This window comes from Anoplolepis gracilipes, chromosome 12, assembly GCF_047496725.1.
Source record: "Anoplolepis gracilipes chromosome 12, ASM4749672v1, whole genome shotgun sequence".
Taxonomy (NCBI): Eukaryota; Metazoa; Arthropoda; class Insecta; order Hymenoptera; family Formicidae; genus Anoplolepis; species Anoplolepis gracilipes.
The window spans coordinates 5148664-5167956 of record NC_132981.1 but is presented as its reverse complement, the minus strand read 5'-3'; the positions used below and the strand labels follow the sequence as shown (position 1 = coordinate 5167956).

General features: G+C 29.4%; 3 protein-coding genes across 11 annotated transcripts in view; 2 read left to right on the top strand and 1 right to left on the bottom strand.

Annotated features, from left to right (window-relative positions):
- Positions 1 to 19293, bottom strand: part of LOC140671824 (spondin-1) — a 213173-nt gene that overhangs the window by 94902 nt on the left and 98978 nt on the right. The window lies entirely within an intron of this gene.
- On the top strand, positions 872 to 6777 carry LOC140671821 (ABC transporter G family member 23-like). Of its 5 annotated transcripts, XM_072903447.1 has the most exons (15): positions 872 to 1037; positions 1763 to 1904; positions 2654 to 2898; positions 3088 to 3265; positions 3354 to 3447; positions 3512 to 3724; positions 3819 to 3925; positions 4157 to 4388; positions 4648 to 4825; positions 5035 to 5150; positions 5288 to 5355; positions 5463 to 5551; positions 5667 to 5843; positions 5956 to 6042; positions 6416 to 6777. In XM_072903447.1, exons 2-15 carry the CDS (start codon positions 1801 to 1803, stop codon positions 6625 to 6627), a joined length of 2100 nt encoding a protein of 699 aa, XP_072759548.1. In that variant the 5' UTR covers positions 872 to 1037; positions 1763 to 1800; the 3' UTR covers positions 6628 to 6777. The 5 variants fall into 5 exon arrangements, with proteins under 5 accessions (XP_072759548.1, XP_072759549.1, XP_072759551.1 ...); XM_072903448.1 differs by lacking the exon at positions 5667 to 5843; XM_072903452.1 differs by lacking the exon at positions 6416 to 6777 and having other exon boundaries at positions 874 to 1037; positions 5667 to 5882.
- Positions 7663 to 18492, top strand: LOC140671823 (ABC transporter G family member 23-like). Of its 5 annotated transcripts, none has more exons than XM_072903457.1 (15): positions 7663 to 8254; positions 12439 to 12577; positions 14348 to 14592; positions 14782 to 14959; positions 15048 to 15141; positions 15206 to 15418; positions 15513 to 15619; positions 15851 to 16082; positions 16342 to 16519; positions 16729 to 16844; positions 16986 to 17053; positions 17161 to 17249; positions 17365 to 17541; positions 17654 to 17740; positions 18113 to 18489. In XM_072903457.1, the coding sequence occupies exons 2-15, from the start codon at positions 12474 to 12476 to the stop codon at positions 18322 to 18324; spliced, it is 2100 nt and encodes a 699-aa protein (XP_072759558.1). In that variant the 5' UTR covers positions 7663 to 8254; positions 12439 to 12473; the 3' UTR covers positions 18325 to 18489. The 5 variants fall into 5 exon arrangements, with proteins under 5 accessions (XP_072759558.1, XP_072759560.1, XP_072759563.1 ...); XM_072903458.1 differs by lacking the exon at positions 7663 to 8254 and adding an exon at positions 11293 to 11441 and having other exon boundaries at positions 18113 to 18492; XM_072903459.1 differs by lacking the exon at positions 17365 to 17541 and having other exon boundaries at positions 18113 to 18490.

The following is a 19293-nucleotide window of genomic DNA, read 5'->3' as shown; positions in this document are numbered from 1 at the left end:
AAACTTATCAAAAATTTGCTGACCCACCTGTACGATTAGAAAATGACAAAAAACAAAGTAAAGGTTAATGTATTTAATGTATTATTTACATGTGAATTGTAAAACACAGAAACCAATAATTTGTGACATATCACTGTCATGCATAAATGCGTGAAAATATTCAATAATACATGGTTGTGTGTGTGTGTGTGTGTGTGTGTGTGTGTGTGTGTGTGTGTGTGTGTGTGTGTGTGTGTGTGTGTGTGTGTGTGTGTGTGTGTGTGTGTGTGTGTGTGTGTGTGTGTGTGTGTGTGTGTGTGTGTGTGTGTGTGTGTGTGTGTGTGTGTGTGTGTGTGTGTGTGTGTGTGTGTGTGTGTGTGTGTGTGTGTGTGTGTGTGTGTGTGTGTGTGTGTGTGTGTGTGTGTGTGTGTGTGTGTGTGTGTGTGTGTGTGCGCGCGCGCGCGCCCGTGTGATTCACACGAACGAGCGACACAGACGACATAGTGTAATACTGTGTCCATTAGTGTGAGACACAACGAATGTTCTTTCTCACATTAATGGACATTGTGTCGCCTGTGTTGCTTGCTGAAAAACGTCTAATGATTCCGTTTCCCTAGCAAGGTAAACAGACAATGTACAATAAAAAGCAGTATGCAAACTTAGAATACTTTCAGTCTTCGCGTAGCGTGTACTGTAAAACAGATCTCGATAAAATCAACAGAGAATGTTTATAATAGTTGCATATATTAAAATAAACCCTTTAAAATTTCTTTAAACCTGTAATATATATAGTATTTTATTATCGTTTGTAAATACTTTTTCGTCAATACCTTACATATACAAACATATAAATATATATATATATATATATTTTTTTTTTAATTATGTGTGACAATATTAATCCAATATAATCTTTAGGATAATTGGAAAATATTTCTGTGGACTGCGGAAAAACAATTTTTTTCTTAATTTCTGATAATTAATTGAATTGTCCCTTTTTGTGATCGAAAAAATATTTTTAAAGAAGAAATTGTTTCGGAAGAAAATTTACATACATCGTAAGTATCTTTTGGAAGCAGAAAAAAATGTTACACAGGATTTTGATTAGTGTGGCATATATTAGTAATATATAGATATAGCAAATATAAAAAATACACTAAAAAATATAATGCAAAAAAAAAAAAGAATAAAATATCAAAAAAATGCTTCTTAACAAAAGCCAATCAAGATTTAATTAAAAAATATGCACCAATTTACATCAAATAAACAAAATGAATGTATCTTACTTAACTAACTGAATTAAATATGATTTTTAAAATCCTAGTATTCTTTAATTGCCCTGTATTTTTTAATGTACATTATATTAGCTAAACAAAATTAAAGAAATTTCTTTTTAAATTAAATAACATAAAATTTGATTAACAAATTAAATGGAATTTTATATACTTTTTAAACCAATTATATGATTGATATAATCCAAATTATGTACAATCATATAAAAGTAATTTCTGTAAGAAAATGGTAAATAATACGACTGATATCCGTAAAATGGAACGAAATATAGTTGTTGAATACATAATATCAATATGTGTTAGTTATTCATTTTCTTTTTTACGCAAATACCTTTTAATTAAATTCGTTATTTTCTATTGTTTAAAATTATATATTAAGTAGTATTACGTGAATATCAAAACAGAAATATTGTAAAAATAATCATCAAATACTAGTCGCTTAAGGAAGACTAGTCAGCGTTCAAATTATCGAAAACAAAAATATGTTAAAGTTTGATCGCTGAACGAATAATCTTCGCCGTTCTGCAAGATGGTGCAAGAAAATGCAGTGCTCGTGAAGAATGCCGTCAAGTATTATGTACAAGATGAACCAATATTCGACGGCCTGAACATGACCGTCCCGAAAGGTTCCATGTATGTAATAGTTATTCATTAGGTTAGACAAAAGATTAGGTTAAGTTTCATTAACGAGTTTCACTTTAAACCAATTAATTGCAACTAAAAGTTTCCCAAAAAATTGAAACAGATGCTCAAAACAGACAATTATATTGATTTATAAGATTATTTATATAATTTCGGACGTTATTCGTCAAATATAAAAAAAATCTTTATATGTATATACATATATCAATCATACACAATCATACACATGTACATCATCACGTAATTACAAACTTGAACATTTTTCAAACTTTAAGCATTACGAATAAATATATTCAATGTGCAGTATAGTGTTAAGTTTATTTCTCGACATTTCATAAACAAACTCTCGAAAATTTAGATTTTATATATCTATGTACCACTATACCGATAATAGGTTGCTATCGTTACATTCACTTGTATTTAATGATTAAAGTAGTAAGAAAATATGACCAATGATTTTATTAACGATTTGCATTTGTCAGTTTCATATTAACTGATTATAAATCGCGAAAGAAATCGTGTTCTTCGATAAGGCACGAAATGCAATTAGATAAGAATAGATGACATTTTAAATGAAAATACCCTGAGAATAATTAATAACCAAAATTATTTATCGCGAGATTAAGAAAAGTTTATCTACAATTTACGTGCATATATTCATATTTAATATCACGTGTCATCTAAATTATAAACTTAACTATTGTTAAAACAACTCGATTTTCTCATATTGTCTAAAACAGATACGCACTGTTAGGTCCAAGCGGTTGCGGCAAAACAACATTATTATCCTGCATCGTCGGAATTAAGAATCTCAACAAGGGAAACATATGGATTCTGGGAGGACATCCAGGTAAACCGGGCTCCGGCATCCCTGGGCCTCGTGTGGGCTACATGCCACAGCAGATCTCCTTGGTCGGAGAGTTCAGCGTGAGCGGAGCCTTGTATTACTTCGGCAGGATTAACGGACTCGAGGACAAAGAGATCGGTAGAAATAGAAAAATATATTGCTTCACCACATACAATATTGCATGCTTCTAAAAATTTCAGTTTCATGAGATACTCTTGAGATGGCACAATTTTTATTCTGAATATCTCGTTTGTATTTGCGAGATTTTATGACGTGACGTAAATTAGTTCGAAACACACAGATGCAATCTCGTTTGTTGTTTTTAAGATGCGAGACAGAAATTTCTATCGGAATTGCTCCAACTGCCGCCGACTAACTGTCTCATAAAAAACATAAGCGGGGGACAACAAAGAAGAGTCTCCTTCGCTGCTGCGTTGATTCACAGTCCAGAACTTCTGATTTTGGACGAACCTACCGTAGGGCTGGATCCAATTTTAAGGGAAAAGCAAGTAGATTTTGAAAAAATTCCTCTCTTTGAACACCTCACATATGCCGATGAAAAATGTATTCAAATGTACTTTTTCTTTATGCAGCATCTGGCTCTATCTAACTAGGATCACTCAGGAGGAAGGTATCACCGTGTTAATGACGACACATTATATCGAGGAAGCTAAAGATGCTAATGTGGTGAATTTTATTCTTTATTGATCTCATTTCGGTAAACATTTTTAATATATCTGATGCTACGCAGATTGGGTTGATGAGACGTGGTAAATTGTTGGCGGAATCGTCGCCGCAGAAATTGCTAGAGCGATTTCAATGTTCGTCCTTAGAGGAGGTGTTCGTAAATCTGTGTCAGTCGCAAAATAACGAAATGAATGAAAATGTTTCCGAAGTTCAAGAAGTCAAAGATACTGAAAATGATACGTTACATCAAGATGAAGATAGTTATAAACGAATAAAAGTATATATGAAACAATTTATGCTATTTTTGCTGATATAAAAAAGAACAATGTATATAAATCAGTAATATGTAAAGAAAAATAAATTATGTTAAGGATCGAAACATGAAGTGCCAAGCGAGATCGATATATAATGTCTCAGCATTGAAAAGATTCAAGGCTTTAATGATAAAGAATATAACTCAATTTGTTCGTTTTTATGCGTAAGTATCTGTCAACTGTCAATAATTAACTTTCTTATGGGGAGAGTGTATTTATATAAACTATAAAAAAGTTTTAACTATTTTAATCTCAATTTTTGCCATATTTTTTTTAATCAGTACAATACATATTGCATACAATATGTTATATTTTGAAAAATTCAGTTTTATGGATTGGTACATGAGATCCACGTGACAACGATAATGATAATAATAAATAGTATATTTCTACAGAACTTTAGTTTTTGCGGTGTTTTTCCCACTCATACAAATCGCCACATTTTTTGTCGGGGTCGGTGGTGATCCAAAAGACTTAACGATTGGTATTATCAATTATGAAGCTGGTAACTGCGATTACGGCAACAACATCGGCAGCGTCTGGTATGATGAAGAGAGCCTCACCTGCCGCTTTCATAATCTCAGCTGTAGATTTCTTCGCGAGTATGGCAATTCTATCGCAAATCAGGTTCAGTGATTTTGAAAATCAATCATATACAAATTGTTTTTGTTATTCCTTTTAGCAAAATTATTTGAATATAAACCGATGATCATACTATTGTTAAAATACGGATGTATATATGTTCCTCGGAGAATCATTGCGATATAAAATCTGAAATTTATTAACGTAAAACTTATGAAAAAAATATTTTTTATATATTACAACACCTATTATTTATATATATTTTTGATTAAAAAAAAATTTTTATTAATATTTTTGTTTTCAGAAATATTATAACGATATGTCTGAAGCGACTAATGCTGCACACGACGGTGATCTTGTGGGCGTAATGCACTTTAGCCACAACTTTTCCGAAGCTTTACAGAGACGAATTGATGGCTTCGCATTCATTAAGACAAAAGACATTCTGCCCAATGAGATTGACGTATTTCTCGATATGGGTGGTATGTTTATATTATTTATATTGCGTTTGATATAATAAAGCTTAATTTAATTTTTAGACTTAAGTAACTTAACAGAAAATTATTTTGAGTAAAAGAAATCCAATTAAGACACAAACTATTTTAGATTCTAAACATCTTAACTAACAGCATGCTAATTAATTAAAATAGTTCATTGACAGAGTTATTAAAATTTAAGATTTTTGTTACAGATATGCAAATTGGACAATTTATGGTGAAAAAGCTTTACGAACGTTTCTTTGAAATTTTTGAAGATTTGATGAAAGAGTGTAAATATCCGTCAAAATTGGGCAATGTGCCTATTCGAGTGAGTATACATATATATATATATATATATATATATATATATATATATATATATATAATATTATGTTATAATTTTTTGATAATGCACAGCATTATAATAAAGTAAAAATAAAATAATAAAATTTTAATCAATTTCAGTTTGATACGGTTTATGGTACTATGGATGATGGTTATGACTATTTTTTTACACCGAGTTTATTAATGACGTTAGTATACACGTATAGACTCGAACGTAAATATACGCAATCTTAATACATATAAATAATAAATATATCAACGCGATCATTTTTTTGCTAAAATTACACTTGCTTAGGTTGCCTTTTTTTCTCTCTACCACACTTTCCACCTTCTTGATAATCTCAGACCGGCTGGAGGGTGTTTGGGACAGAAATTTGGTTCAAGGTATATAATTTATTTTAATCAGGGATTATTTTTCTATAAGATTATTTTCCAATTATCGATTTCCTTTTTATTTGCAATTGTTTTTACTATAATAACACGTGAGTGTGTATAACAGGTGTCAAGAACAGGGAAATCTTACTAGCTCACGTTCTCACTCAGACTATTCTCATATTTATTCATGTTATGGTGACAATGTGCCTAATCTTTCCTGTATGGGGTTTAAAATGTGAAGGATCCTATTTCTATGTATTCTTCCTCATGTTTCTTGGCGGTCTTAGTGGACTAATGTACGGTAAATACTCTACATGATGTCTCAAAAGAAACGCAAGCGGTAAAAATATTATAAATTAATAAATAATAAAAAATTAATGTAATTAATCTTTCATCGTGTAATACATTCTCAGGTTTCTTCATATCCGTTACATGTAAGACTCACACTATGGCAAATTATACATCAATTGGTAGTTTTGGTCCACTAGTAATGCTAAGCGGTAAGGTTCCATATTTTCTCCATTTTGACACCAATTACCTTTTTTATTTATATTTATATTATTAGTATTTTATTTATATTATTAGTATTGTACTTTACACAAATGGCAATATAGAATATTAAATTTAGCAGTATTGCATATAAAATTAATTCTAAAGTTTCCTTAAATATGTTTTATTTTCTTATGTGTATATATATATACACACACACATAAGAAAATGTATAATGAAAGACGTAGATTTGATCAATAATATGAAAAAAAAAAAAACTAACAAAAGTTTATCTAATTAAACCTAATATCGATAAAGTTCATGCAGAATAGAATTATTAATTTATATTAATGAAACCTTTTTTGTAATTGAATACAATTACAGGAGCTATATGGCCGATAGAGGCAATGCCAAAGATGGTTCGCTATGTTTGCTACTGCATGCCGCCGGCTTTACCCTCAATAGCCATGAGAGCAGTCATTTTTAAGGGCTATACCCTAAACGAAAAAGAAGTTTACATGGGTATTCTAGTGAGTGTCGCATACATAGTGATTTTCTTCATCACTGTATTATTCGGGCTAAGGTCAAAATCTTAAGATTACATTTAGGAATATAAAGAAAATGCACTTAAAAGTAAGACAACAATGCCTCGTAATTAATTAACAATATGATTCAGCTAAATAAAGGTATTTCGCTTGACTCCAATCAAAGTACACCTATTTGATTGTATAAGAAAATAAAATATTTTAAAACATCTATTTTTTTGACAATTCACGAGAAGTTATTTACCTTGAAAAAATAATTATATTATACCTATTATATAATTCTTTATTTAAATAGTTATTAATGCTCACATCTCTGTTTCATAATTTTATATTATAAAATGATAATTATTTTTTTTCTAGAAATTTTCTTATTATAGAAATAAACAAAATAATGTAAATATGAAGTATTGTTATATATAACAACGTACAACATGTAACAATTACAAAATTTATACAATCTCTCAACTCTTAATTACCTAAGATACTTATTTCTGTTCATTAGAATGTAATAAGCATCACAAATACATATTAATTTCGCCGCAATCTAATCATAATTTCACAAGAAAGATTATTCTATTATTACATATATGAGTCCTATTTTATAAAGAAAAGATACCTTTGAGTAATACATTTGCAAAAACATCTTGTAGATAAATATCTTTATATTAAATATATTAACATTTTATCACATGTGCTTTTATGATTCGCAAAATAAGTTGCATCATAAAAATACATAATAAGTTATTAAATAGAGCAATTACAAATATATTCTAATCAACATCGAACAATCTTACGTAAATATTAAACGTAATAAATAGAACTTATTTAAATATTTTATATGAGTATTATCTACATATTTGAATTGCATCACACAGAAACCAATAATTTGTGGCATATCACTGTCATGTACAAATGCGTTAAAATATTCAATAGTATACTGCGTGCGTGGGTTTGTATGCGCGTGCGCGTGTATATATGTGCGCGCTTGTTTGGATGGTTCACAATGATTCATTCCACTTCCTCAACAATGAAAACAAACAGTTTACAATAAAAAGCAGTATGCATGCTTAGAAAACTTTCAGTCTTTGCGTAGTGCGTATTGTAAAACAGCTCTCGATAAAATCAACAGAGAATGTTTATAATAGGCGCATATAATAAATGCTTTATATTTGGTTTTTATTATATGTGACAATATTAATCTAGTGTAATCTTTAGGATAGTTGGAAAATATTTTAGTGGGCTACGGAAAAACAACTTTTTTCTTAATTTATGATAATTAATTAAATTGTTTCTTTCGTAATCAAAAAAATATTTTAAAAAAAGTTTTTATATATATAAAAACAAATTTTTGATGTTTGGTGCTTCCATATAATTTGTGTGAAACGCATTTATTAGATGATATTGACGATTAAACTAATATGTGAATATATAATACGTGCAAAACTTAAATATCTAACGCTGTACGGATACAAATGTGATCGGACTATATTCGGGTGGAGAACCATTTTGTTGATTTTTGAAAAAAATTAATTTAAAAAAGGTCCATTTCTTTTGTCCTCAACGTCATCCAATTGATGCATCATTTTCACTCAAATTTTTGTGAGAGCGCCATTTATTGACGTAAAAACATTCGTCTTCATATATAAAAACTTTAAATTACTTCAAGTTTATTGAACACGTAAGCAAACAAAATGATTGAAAAATCTTACTTACTGAATTAAATATAAATTTTTAAAACCCTGTTGTTCTTTAAACATCCTGTATTTTTAATGTACATAAAATTAGTTAAACAAAATTAAAAAATCTTTTTTAAATTAAATAACAAAATTTAAATATGATGAATTGAATGAGGTGTGTGTGAAGTTGGCGTATCATTTCGTGGAAACTCACAAATAATTAAGAGTTCTGACTTTATTTTCAATAGTTCTAGAGTTCTTGATGGTTTAAACAAATAGTTCTGGCGATTAAAGCAAAAAAAATGCCTTCAGACAAACTGAGATGCCAACTTCACGCAGCATCTCACTTTGTCCCACGACATTTTCGCTATCAGTAATTGTAGAAAATTGAAAGATCTATAGTTCTAGATGAGTTCTAAAAAGAGTTCTGCCACCCAAAAGCAGAAAAATGTTAATTAAGATAAAATAAACAACGAATCCCATAGATACAGATCGAGGTGAGATGCCGGTCGATTATCGATAGTTCTGCTCAATATAAAACAGTTCTCATATAGTTCTAGGCTTGTGCAATGCCTTTCCAAAGAGTTCTGCCATTTAAAATAATTAGATAATTTTTTAATTAATTATTATACCCGAAAATCGTGTAATTTCATACATAAAGGTGAGATGCCGGTCGATTATCGAGAGTTCTGTTCAACATAAAACAGTTCTCATATAGTTCTGGGCTTGTGCAATGCCTTTCCAAAGAGTTCTGCCATTTAAAATAATTAGATAATTTTTTAATTAATTATTATACCCGAAAATCGTATAATTTCATACATAAAGGTGAGATGCCGGTCGATTATCGAGAGTTCTGTTCAATATAAAACAGTTCTCATATAGTTCTGGGCTTGTACAATGCCTTTCCAAAGAGTTCTGCCATTTAAAATGTTTAGATAATTTTTTAATTAATTATTATACCCGAAAAACGCGTAATTTCATACATAAAGGTGAGATGCCGGTCGATTATCGAGAGTTCTGTTCAATATAAAACAGTTCTCATATAGTTCTGGGCTTGTACAATGCCTTTCCAAAGAGTTCTGCCATTTAAAATGTTTCGATAATTTTTTAATTAATTATTATACCCGAAAAACACGTAATTTCATACATAAAGGTGAGATGCCGGTCGATTATCGAGAGTTCTGTTCAACATAAAACAGTTCTCATATAGTTCTGGGCTTGTGCAATGCCTTTCCAAAGAGTTCTGCCATTTAAAATAATTAGATAATTTTTTAATTAATTATTATACCCGAAAATCGTATAATTTCATACATAAAGGTGAGATGCCGGTCGATTATCGAGAGTTCTGTTCAATATAAAACAGTTCTCATATAGTTCTGGGCTTGTACAATGCCTTTCCAAAGAGTTCTGCCATTTAAAATGTTTAGATAATTTTTTAATTAATTATTATACCCGAAAAACGCGTAATTTCATACATAAAGGTGAGATGCCGGTCGATTATCGAGAGTTCTGTTCAATATAAAACAGTTCTCATATAGTTCTGGGCTTGTACAATGCCTTTCCAAAGAGTTCTGCCATTTAAAATGTTTCGATAATTTTTTAATTAATTATTATACCCGAAAAACACGTAATTTCATACATAAAGGTGAGATGCCGGTCGATTATCGAGAGTTCTGTTCAATATAAAACAGTTCTCATATAGTTCTGGGCTTGTACAATGCCTTTCCAAAGAGTTCTGCCATTTAAAATGTTTAGATAATTTTTTAATTAATTATTATACCCGAAAAACGCGTAATTTCATACATAAAGGTGAGATGCCAGTCGATTATCGATAGTTCTATTCAATATAAAACAGTTCTCATATAGTTCTGGGCTTGTGCAATGCCTTTCCAAAGAGTTCTGCCATTTAAAATAATTAGATAATTTTTTAATTAATTATTATACTCGAAAATCGTGTAATTTCATACATAAAGGTAAGATGCCGGTCGATTATCGAGAGTTCTGTTCAATATAAAACAGTTCTCATATAGTTCTGGGTTTGTGCAATGCCTTTCCAAAGAGTTCTGCCATTTAAAATAATTAGATAATTTTTTACAGAACTCTCTTTAATTTTGAACAGAACTCTCGATAATCGACCGGCATCTCACCTTTATGTATGAAATTACACGATTTTCAGGTATAATAATTAATTAAAAAATTATCTAATTATTTTAAATGGCAGAACTCTTTGGAAAGGCATTGCACAAGCCTAGAACTATATGAGAACTGTTTTATATTGAGCAGAACTACCGATAATCGACCGGCATCTCACCTCGATCTGTATCTATGGGATTTGTTGTTTTTTATTTTATCTTAATTAACATTTTTCTGCTTTTGGGTGGCAGAACTCTTTTTAGAACTCATCTAGAACTATAGATCTTTCAATTTTCTACAATTACTGATAGCGAAAATGTCGTGGGACAAAGTGAGATGCTGCGTGAAGTTGGCATCTCAGTTTGTCCGAAAAAATTTTTTTTGCTTTAATCGCCAGAACTATTTGTTTAAACCATCAAGAACTCTAGAACTATTGAAAATAAAGTCAGAACTCTTAATTATTTGTGAGTTTCCACGAAATGATACGCCAGCTTCACACACACTTGAATGAGACTTTATACATTTGTATAATTCTTAAGTTAATTATATGATTGATATAATCTAAATTATGTATAATCGTATAAATATACTTTGTGTTAGAAAATGGTAAATAGTAGGATATGCGTATAATGGAAATAGATGGTATCAATATTTGTTAGTTATTCATTTTCTTTTTTGAGCAATTATTTTTAATTAAATCCGTACTTATTTTTTATTGTTTGGAATTATATATTGCGAGTTGTATTACGTGAATATCAAAATCGTAAACATGGCATAAATAATAATCAAGATGCATATGAATGTATTCAAAATATGTATTAAAAATTAAATCTCATTTCAATGTACAATTACAACAACGCAAAAAGTGTCTATATAAGTAACATTACAGAAATTAGAGAAAAATAAGATCAACTGTGAGTAATAAAACAATATTTACTTCAATCGCATTACGTAATAATTATGCATATTAACATATATATGCTATAAAATATTATGTAACATAAGTTAAGTGGAACGAATTATAGATATATATTAATCATCATCAAGTATTCTTACGTAAGTATTAAGTAGAGCAGTTACAAATGCATATTTTTTTTATCATCAGAAATTATACAAAGCAATTATCTAATTACATATTGATCATCACAAAACAAGATTGCCGTCATAATTCAAAAATATAAATATAATGTAATAACATATGTTGACGTTATAATAATGTTATAAAATATGCAAAAAGCAAGTTTTTATTAACATTTACTATTTGTATTTCAATTGCTAATAATCTTGAGGACTTAAAAAATCTAATAAGAATAATAATTTTGATTACATATTATTTCATTGTGTCGTCTTTTTCTAGAAATTAGTTAATTGTAATTCGAGTTTCTGTAAATTCTTGTGAATATTCTCTGTGCGATAGATAAAATTCTTTAATATTCCCTTCATCAATTTAATTATGCTAATTAATAAATTGAATAAAATACTGTAACAAACATATTTTAACAATAAGTTTATTGCAAATTAAAATAAAGCTGTTTATCACTTCATCTTCATCGAATAAAGTCAGCAAAAAAAAAAAAATTATCTTAGCAGCCTCGTTGTTCTTGCTTTTTAATATTCCATTTAAAATAAACTTGGATAAATCACATTTTAAAATTTCTACTTTAACAAACACATGACCACTCATGAAAAAACTTTTCAGATTGTCTAATCATTCTTTCTACACTATTTTCGTTACTATAGGCTTAATATGTTATTAGAATCGAAAGTTTATTAATAGTATAGATTATTATACATATGAATCTTAATGTAAATCTTAATGTAAGATAAGAATGTATAAATCTTGTGAAAGCACGTTAATAATCGATGACAAAAATATTTCGAAAATAAAATTTAGAGATATCTATCTCTGCTAAAAACTAAAAGATAGAAAGATGTTGGTACTTTACCTATTTCCATTATACTTTTTTCTTTCTACAACAGCATTTTCGAATACTAATCGCTTAAAGAAGACTAGTCAGCATTTAAATTATCGAAAATAAAAATTATGTTACAGTTCGATCGCTGAACGAACAATTCTCGTTTTGCAAGATGATGCAACAAAATGCATTGGTCGTAAAGAATGCCGTCAAGTATTATGAACAAGAGGAACCAATACTCGACGGCCTGAACATGACCGTCTCGAAAGGTTCTATGTAAGTAATCACTATTCAGTTTATATTAAAGATTAATCGTTTCTTTGTCGAGTTCCGCTTTGAACCAATGAATTGCAATTAAGGTTTTCCAAGAAAAGCTGAAACAGATGCTAAAACGCGACAAAAAAGTAATCAAACAGTCACATCGATTTATAAGAAAATTAATTATATAGTTATCAACATTATTCGTCAAATATAAAAAAAAATCTTTGTATGTATAAAAATCTTTGTATGTACACACATATATATGATATACATGTCTCATGTGATACCTCCGTATCAAGTCAATATTATTTCAATTACTTCGTCCATCAACTTGTTGGAAGAGAGGTCTGAACATTATCGTCATACACTTCTCCACGTAGATTCACTGATTGCTCAAATTATGTCAATAATAAACACCGATAACCGTGCAACTTTCAACAATAGATAAAAAACATTTTGGATTCTATCTCGGAAATTTAAAATCTCGCTCTGTTGTTATATTAAACTAAAATAGTTTAATATTTCGTAACTTGGATATTTATTGTGCAACATGTATGTGTAAGTATATTCATTACATTCTCAAATATCTGGTATATTTTTAAAGTTAGACTCCGAAGATAAGAAAATAAAAATGTATCACAACATTTATGTTCAAATACTGTTCTCTCTCTCTCAAGTATTATTCAACGTTTTACGTATAATTATCCCCAAAAAGCGCATTCAAAAATCTTATTTGTAGCCTCAGAGGAAAGAATTTGGATAGATATCGTGTGCTGGGACAGCGTTAAAAGTTCTTATTTGTAGATTATTTGTAGATTCGAATGTACACCAATATGTATATGTTAATTGAATTAAAATATGTATCTAATCATCACATCTAAGATCTAATCGTTTATAATCAAAATCGACTATTTAATTATTTATTTAGTTAATCCATATTTTATAGGAAAAAACATATAGCATGTAGAAAATACCAGAGCAAAGTTAAACATCTTGCAAAAGTACAATAAAATTATAGTAATATAATTACTAAAGCAAAAAAAAATTAAAGACAAAACAATAACGAGTTAAAATTAATCTAAAAATCGAGAAAAGAAAGAAATGTTTTTTCCTTTAAATTGTTTGAGATAACATTTAACGAGTTTAATATATTGTATAATATATTAATGCAAACATATAAAATTTCACTTTTGCATAACATCGATATATCTTTTTAGTTGACAGTACGTATATATGTATTACCAAATAAAAATCGTAAAACGAAATTATTTAAGCAAAACATATTTTCTAGGTAAATTAAGTTTTGACATTACAAATAGATATATTGAACGTGTAGTAGTGCTAAGTTCACTTTTTGACATTTCATGAACAAACTCTGGAAATTTCAAATTTTACACAACTAAGCATTACTATGCCGACAGTAAGTTGCTTTCGTTTTTGTCGACAAGCTATCGTTATATTCATACATATTTAATAATCGAAGTAGTAAAAGATTGTAATCTATAATTTTATTAACAATCCACCATTTGTCAATCCCGTATTAACTGATTATAATTCGCGAGAGAAATCGTATTGTTCTTCGATGAAGCGATTAGATAAGAATAGATTACACTTTAAATGAAAATACCTTGAGAATAATTAATACGCGAAATTATTTATTGCAAGATTAACAAAGATTTATCTACAATTTACGTGCATATATTCATATTTAATATCACGTGTCATCTAAATTATAAACTTAACTATTGTTAAAACAATTCGATTTTCTCATATTGTCTAAAACAGATACGCACTGTTAGGCCCAAGCGGTTGCGGCAAAACGACATTATTATCCTGCATCGTCGGAATTAAGAATCTCAACAAGGGAAACATATGGATTCTGGGAGGACATCCAGGTAAACCGGGCTCCGGCATCCCTGGGCCTCGTGTGGGCTACATGCCACAGCAGATCTCCTTGGTCGGAGAGTTCAGCGTGAGCGGAGCCTTGTATTACTTCGGCAGGATTAACGGACTCGAGGACAAAGAGATCGGTAGAAATAGAAAAATATATTGCTTCACCACATACAATATTGCATGCTTCTAAAAATTTCAGTTTCATGAGATACTCTTGAGATGGCACAATTTTTATTCTGAATATCTCGTTTGTATTTGCGAGATTTTATGACGTGACGTAAATTAGTTCGAAACACACAGATGCAATCTCGTTTATTGTTTTTAAGATGCGAGACAGAAATTTCTATCGGAATTGCTCCAACTGCCGTCGACTAACTGTCTCATAAAAAACATAAGCGGGGGACAACAAAGAAGAGTCTCCTTCGCTGCTGCGTTGATTCACAGTCCAGAACTTCTGATTTTGGACGAACCTACCGTAGGGCTGGATCCAATTTTAAGGGAAAAGCAAGTAGATTTTGAAAAAATTCCTCTCTTTGAACACCTCACATATGCCGATGAAAAATGTATTCAAATGTACTTTTTCTTTGTGCAGCATCTGGCTCTATCTAACTAGGATTACTCAGGAGGAAGGTATCACCGTGTTAATGACGACACATTATATCGAGGAAGCTAAAGATGCTAATATGGTGAATTTTATTCTTTATTGATCTCATTTCGTTAAACATTTTTAATATATCTGATGCTACGCAGATTGGGTTGATGAGACGTGGTAAATTGTTGGCGGAATCGTCGTCGCAGAAATTACTAGAGCGATTTCAATGTTCGTCCTTAGAGGAGGTGTTCGTAAATCTGTGTCAGTCGCAAAATAACGAAATGAATGAAAATGTTTCCGAAGTTCAAGAAGTCAAAGATACTGAAAATGATACGTTACATCAAGATGAAGATAGTTATAAACGAATAAAAGTATATATGAAACAATTTATGCTATTTTTGCTGATATAAAAAAAAACAATGTATATAAATCAGTAATATGTAAACAAAAATAAATTATGTTAAGGATCGAAACATGAAGTGCCAAGCGAGATCGATATATAATGTCTCAGCATTGAAAAGATTCAAGGCTTTAATGATAAAGAATATAACTCAATTTGTTCGTTTTTATGCGTAAGTATCTGTCAACTGTCAATAATTAACTTTCTTATGGGGAGAGTGTATTTATATAAACTATAAAAAAGTTTTAATTATTTTAATCTCAATTTTTGCCATATTTTTTTAAATCAGTACAATACATATTGCATACAATATGTTATATTTTGAAAAATTCAGTTTTATGGATTGGTACATGAGATCCACGTGACAACGATAATGATAATAATAAATAGTATATTTCTACAGAACTTTAGTTTTTGCGGTGTTTTTCCCACTCATACAAATCGCCACATTTTTTGTCGGGGTCGGTGGTGATCCAAAAGACTTAACGATTGGTATTATCAATTATGAAGCTGGTAACTGCGATTACGGCAACAACATCGGCAGCGTCTGGTATGATGAAGAGAGCCTCACCTGTCGCTTTCATAATCTCAGCTGTAGATTTCTTCGCGAGTATGGCGATTCTATCGCAAATCAGGTTCAGTGATTTTGAAAATCAATCATATACAAATTGTTTTTGTTATTCCTTTTAGCAAAATTATTTGAATATAAACCGGTGATCATACTATTGTTAAAATACGGATGTATATATGTTCCTTGGAGAATCATTGCGATATAAAATCTGAAATTTATTAACGTAAAACTTATGAAAAAAATATTTTTTATATATTACAACACCTATTATTTATATATATTTTTGATTAAGAAAAAATTTTTATTAATATTATTGTTTTCAGAAATATTATAACGATATGTCTGAAGCGATTAATGCTGCACACGACGGTGATCTTGTGGGCGTAATGCACTTTAGCCACAACTTTTCCGAAGCTTTACAGAGACGAATTGACGGCTTCGCATTCATTAAGACAGAAGACATTCTGCCCAATGAGATTGACGTATTTCTCGATATGGGTGGTATGTTTATATTATTTATATTGCGTTTGATATAATAAAGCTTAATTTAATTTTTAGACTTAAGTAACTTAACAGAAAATTATTTTGAGTAAAAGAAATCCAATTAAGACACAAACTATTTTAGATTCTAAACATCTTAACTAACAGCATGCTAATTAATTAAAATAGTTCATTGACAGAGTTATTAAAATTTACGATTTTTGTTACAGATATGCAAATTGGACAATTTATGGTGAAAAAGCTTTACGAACGTTTCTTTGAAATTTTTGAAGATTTGATGAAAGAGTGTAAATATCCATCAAAATTGGGCAATGTGCCTATTCGAGTGAGTATACATATATATATATATATATATATATATATATATATATATATATATATATATAATATTATGTTATAATTTTTTGATAATGCACAGCATTATAATAAAGTAAAAATAAAATAATAAAATTTTAATCAATTTCAGTTTGATACGGTTTATGGTACTATGGATGATGGTTATGACTATTTTTTTACACCGAGTTTATTAATGACGTTAGTATACACGTATAGACTCGAACGTAAATATACGCAATCTTAATACATATAAATAATAAATATATCAACGCGATCATTTTTTTGCTAAAATTACACTTGCTTAGGTTGCCTTTTTTTCTCTCTACCACACTTTCCACCTTCTTGATAATCTCAGACCGGCTGGAGGGTGTTTGGGACAGAAATTTGGTTCAAGGTATATAATTTATTTTAATCAGGGATTATTTTTCTATAAGATTATTTTCCAATTATCGATTTCCTTTTTATTTGCAATTGTTTTTACTATAATAACACGTGAGTGTGTATAACAGGTGTCAAGAACAGGGAAATCTTACTAGCTCACGTTCTCACTCAGACTATTCTCATATTTATTCATGTTATGGTGACAATGTGCCTAATCTTTCCTGTATGGGGTTTAAAATGTGAAGGATCCTATTTCTATGTATTCTTCCTCATGTTTCTTGGCGGTCTTAGTGGACTAATGTACGGTAAATACTCTACATGATGTCTCAAAAGAAACGCAAGCGGTAAAAATATTATAAATTAATAAATAATAAAAAATTAATGTAATTAATCTTTCATCGTGTAATACATTCTCAGGTTTCTTCATATCCGTTACATGTAAGACTCACACTATGGCAAATTATACATCAATTGGTAGTTTTGGTCCACTAGTAATGCTAAGCGGTAAGGTTCCATATTTTCTCCATTTTGACACCAATTACCTTTTTTATTTATATTTATATTATTAGTATTTTATTTATATTATTAGTATTGTACTTTACACAAATGGCAATATAGAATATTAAATTTAGCAGTATTGCATATAAAATTAATTCTAAAGTTTCCTTAAATATGTTTTATTTTCTTATGTGTATATATATATACACACACACATAAGAAAATGTATAATGAAAGACGTAGATTTGATCAATAATATGAAAAAAAAAAAACTAACAAAAGTTTATCTAATTAAACCTAATATCGATAAAGTTCATGCAGAATAGAATTATTAATTTATATTAATGAAACCTTTTTTGTAATTGAATACAATTACAGGAGCTATATGGCCGATAGAGGCAATGCCAAAGATGGTTCGCTATGTTTGCTACTGCATGCCGCCGGCTTTACCCTCAATAGCCATGAGAGCAGTCATTTTTAAGGGCTATACCCTAAACGAAAAAGAAGTTTACATGGGTATTCTAGTGAGTGTCGCATACATAGTGATTTTCTTCATCACTGTATTATTCGGGCTAAGGTCAAAATCTTAAGATTACATTTAGGAATATAAAGAAAATGCACTTAAAAGTAAGACAACAATGCCTCGTAATTAATTAACAATATGATTCAGCTAAATAAAGGTATTTCGCTTGACTCCAATCAAAGTACACCTATTTGATTGTATAAGAAAATAAAATATTTTAAAACATCTATTTTTTTGACAATTCACGAGAAGTTATTTACCTTGAAAAAATAATTATATTATACCTATTATATAATTCTTTATTTAAATAGTTATTAATGCTCACATCTCTGTTTCATAATTTTATATTATAAAATGATAATTATTTTTTTTCTAGAAATTTTCTTATTATAGAAATAAACAAAATAATGTAAATATGAAGTATTGTTATATATAACAACGTACAACATGTAACAATTACAAAATTTATACAATCTCTCAACTCTTAATTACCTAAGATACTTATTTCTGTTCATTAGAATGTAATAAGCATCACAAATACATATTAATTTCGCCGCAATCTAATCATAATTTCACAAGAAAGATTATTCTATTATTACATATATGAGTCCTATTTTATAAAGAAAAGATACCTTTGAGTAATACATTTGCAAAAACATCTTGTAGATAAATATCTTTATATTAAATATATTAACATTTTATCACATGTGCTTTTATGATTCGCAAAATAAGTTGCATCATAAAAATACATAATAAGTTATTAAATAGAGCAATTACAAATATATTCTAATCAACATCGAACAATCTTACGTAAATATTAAACGTAATAAATAGAACTTATTTAAATATTTTATATGAGTATTATCTACATATTTGAATTGCATCACACAGAAACCAATAATTTGTGGCATATCACTGTCATGTACAAATGCGTTAAAATATTCAATAGTATACTGCGTGCGTGGGTTTGTATGCGCGTGCGCGTGTATATATGTGCGCGCTTGTTTGGATGGTTCACAATGATTCATTCCACTTC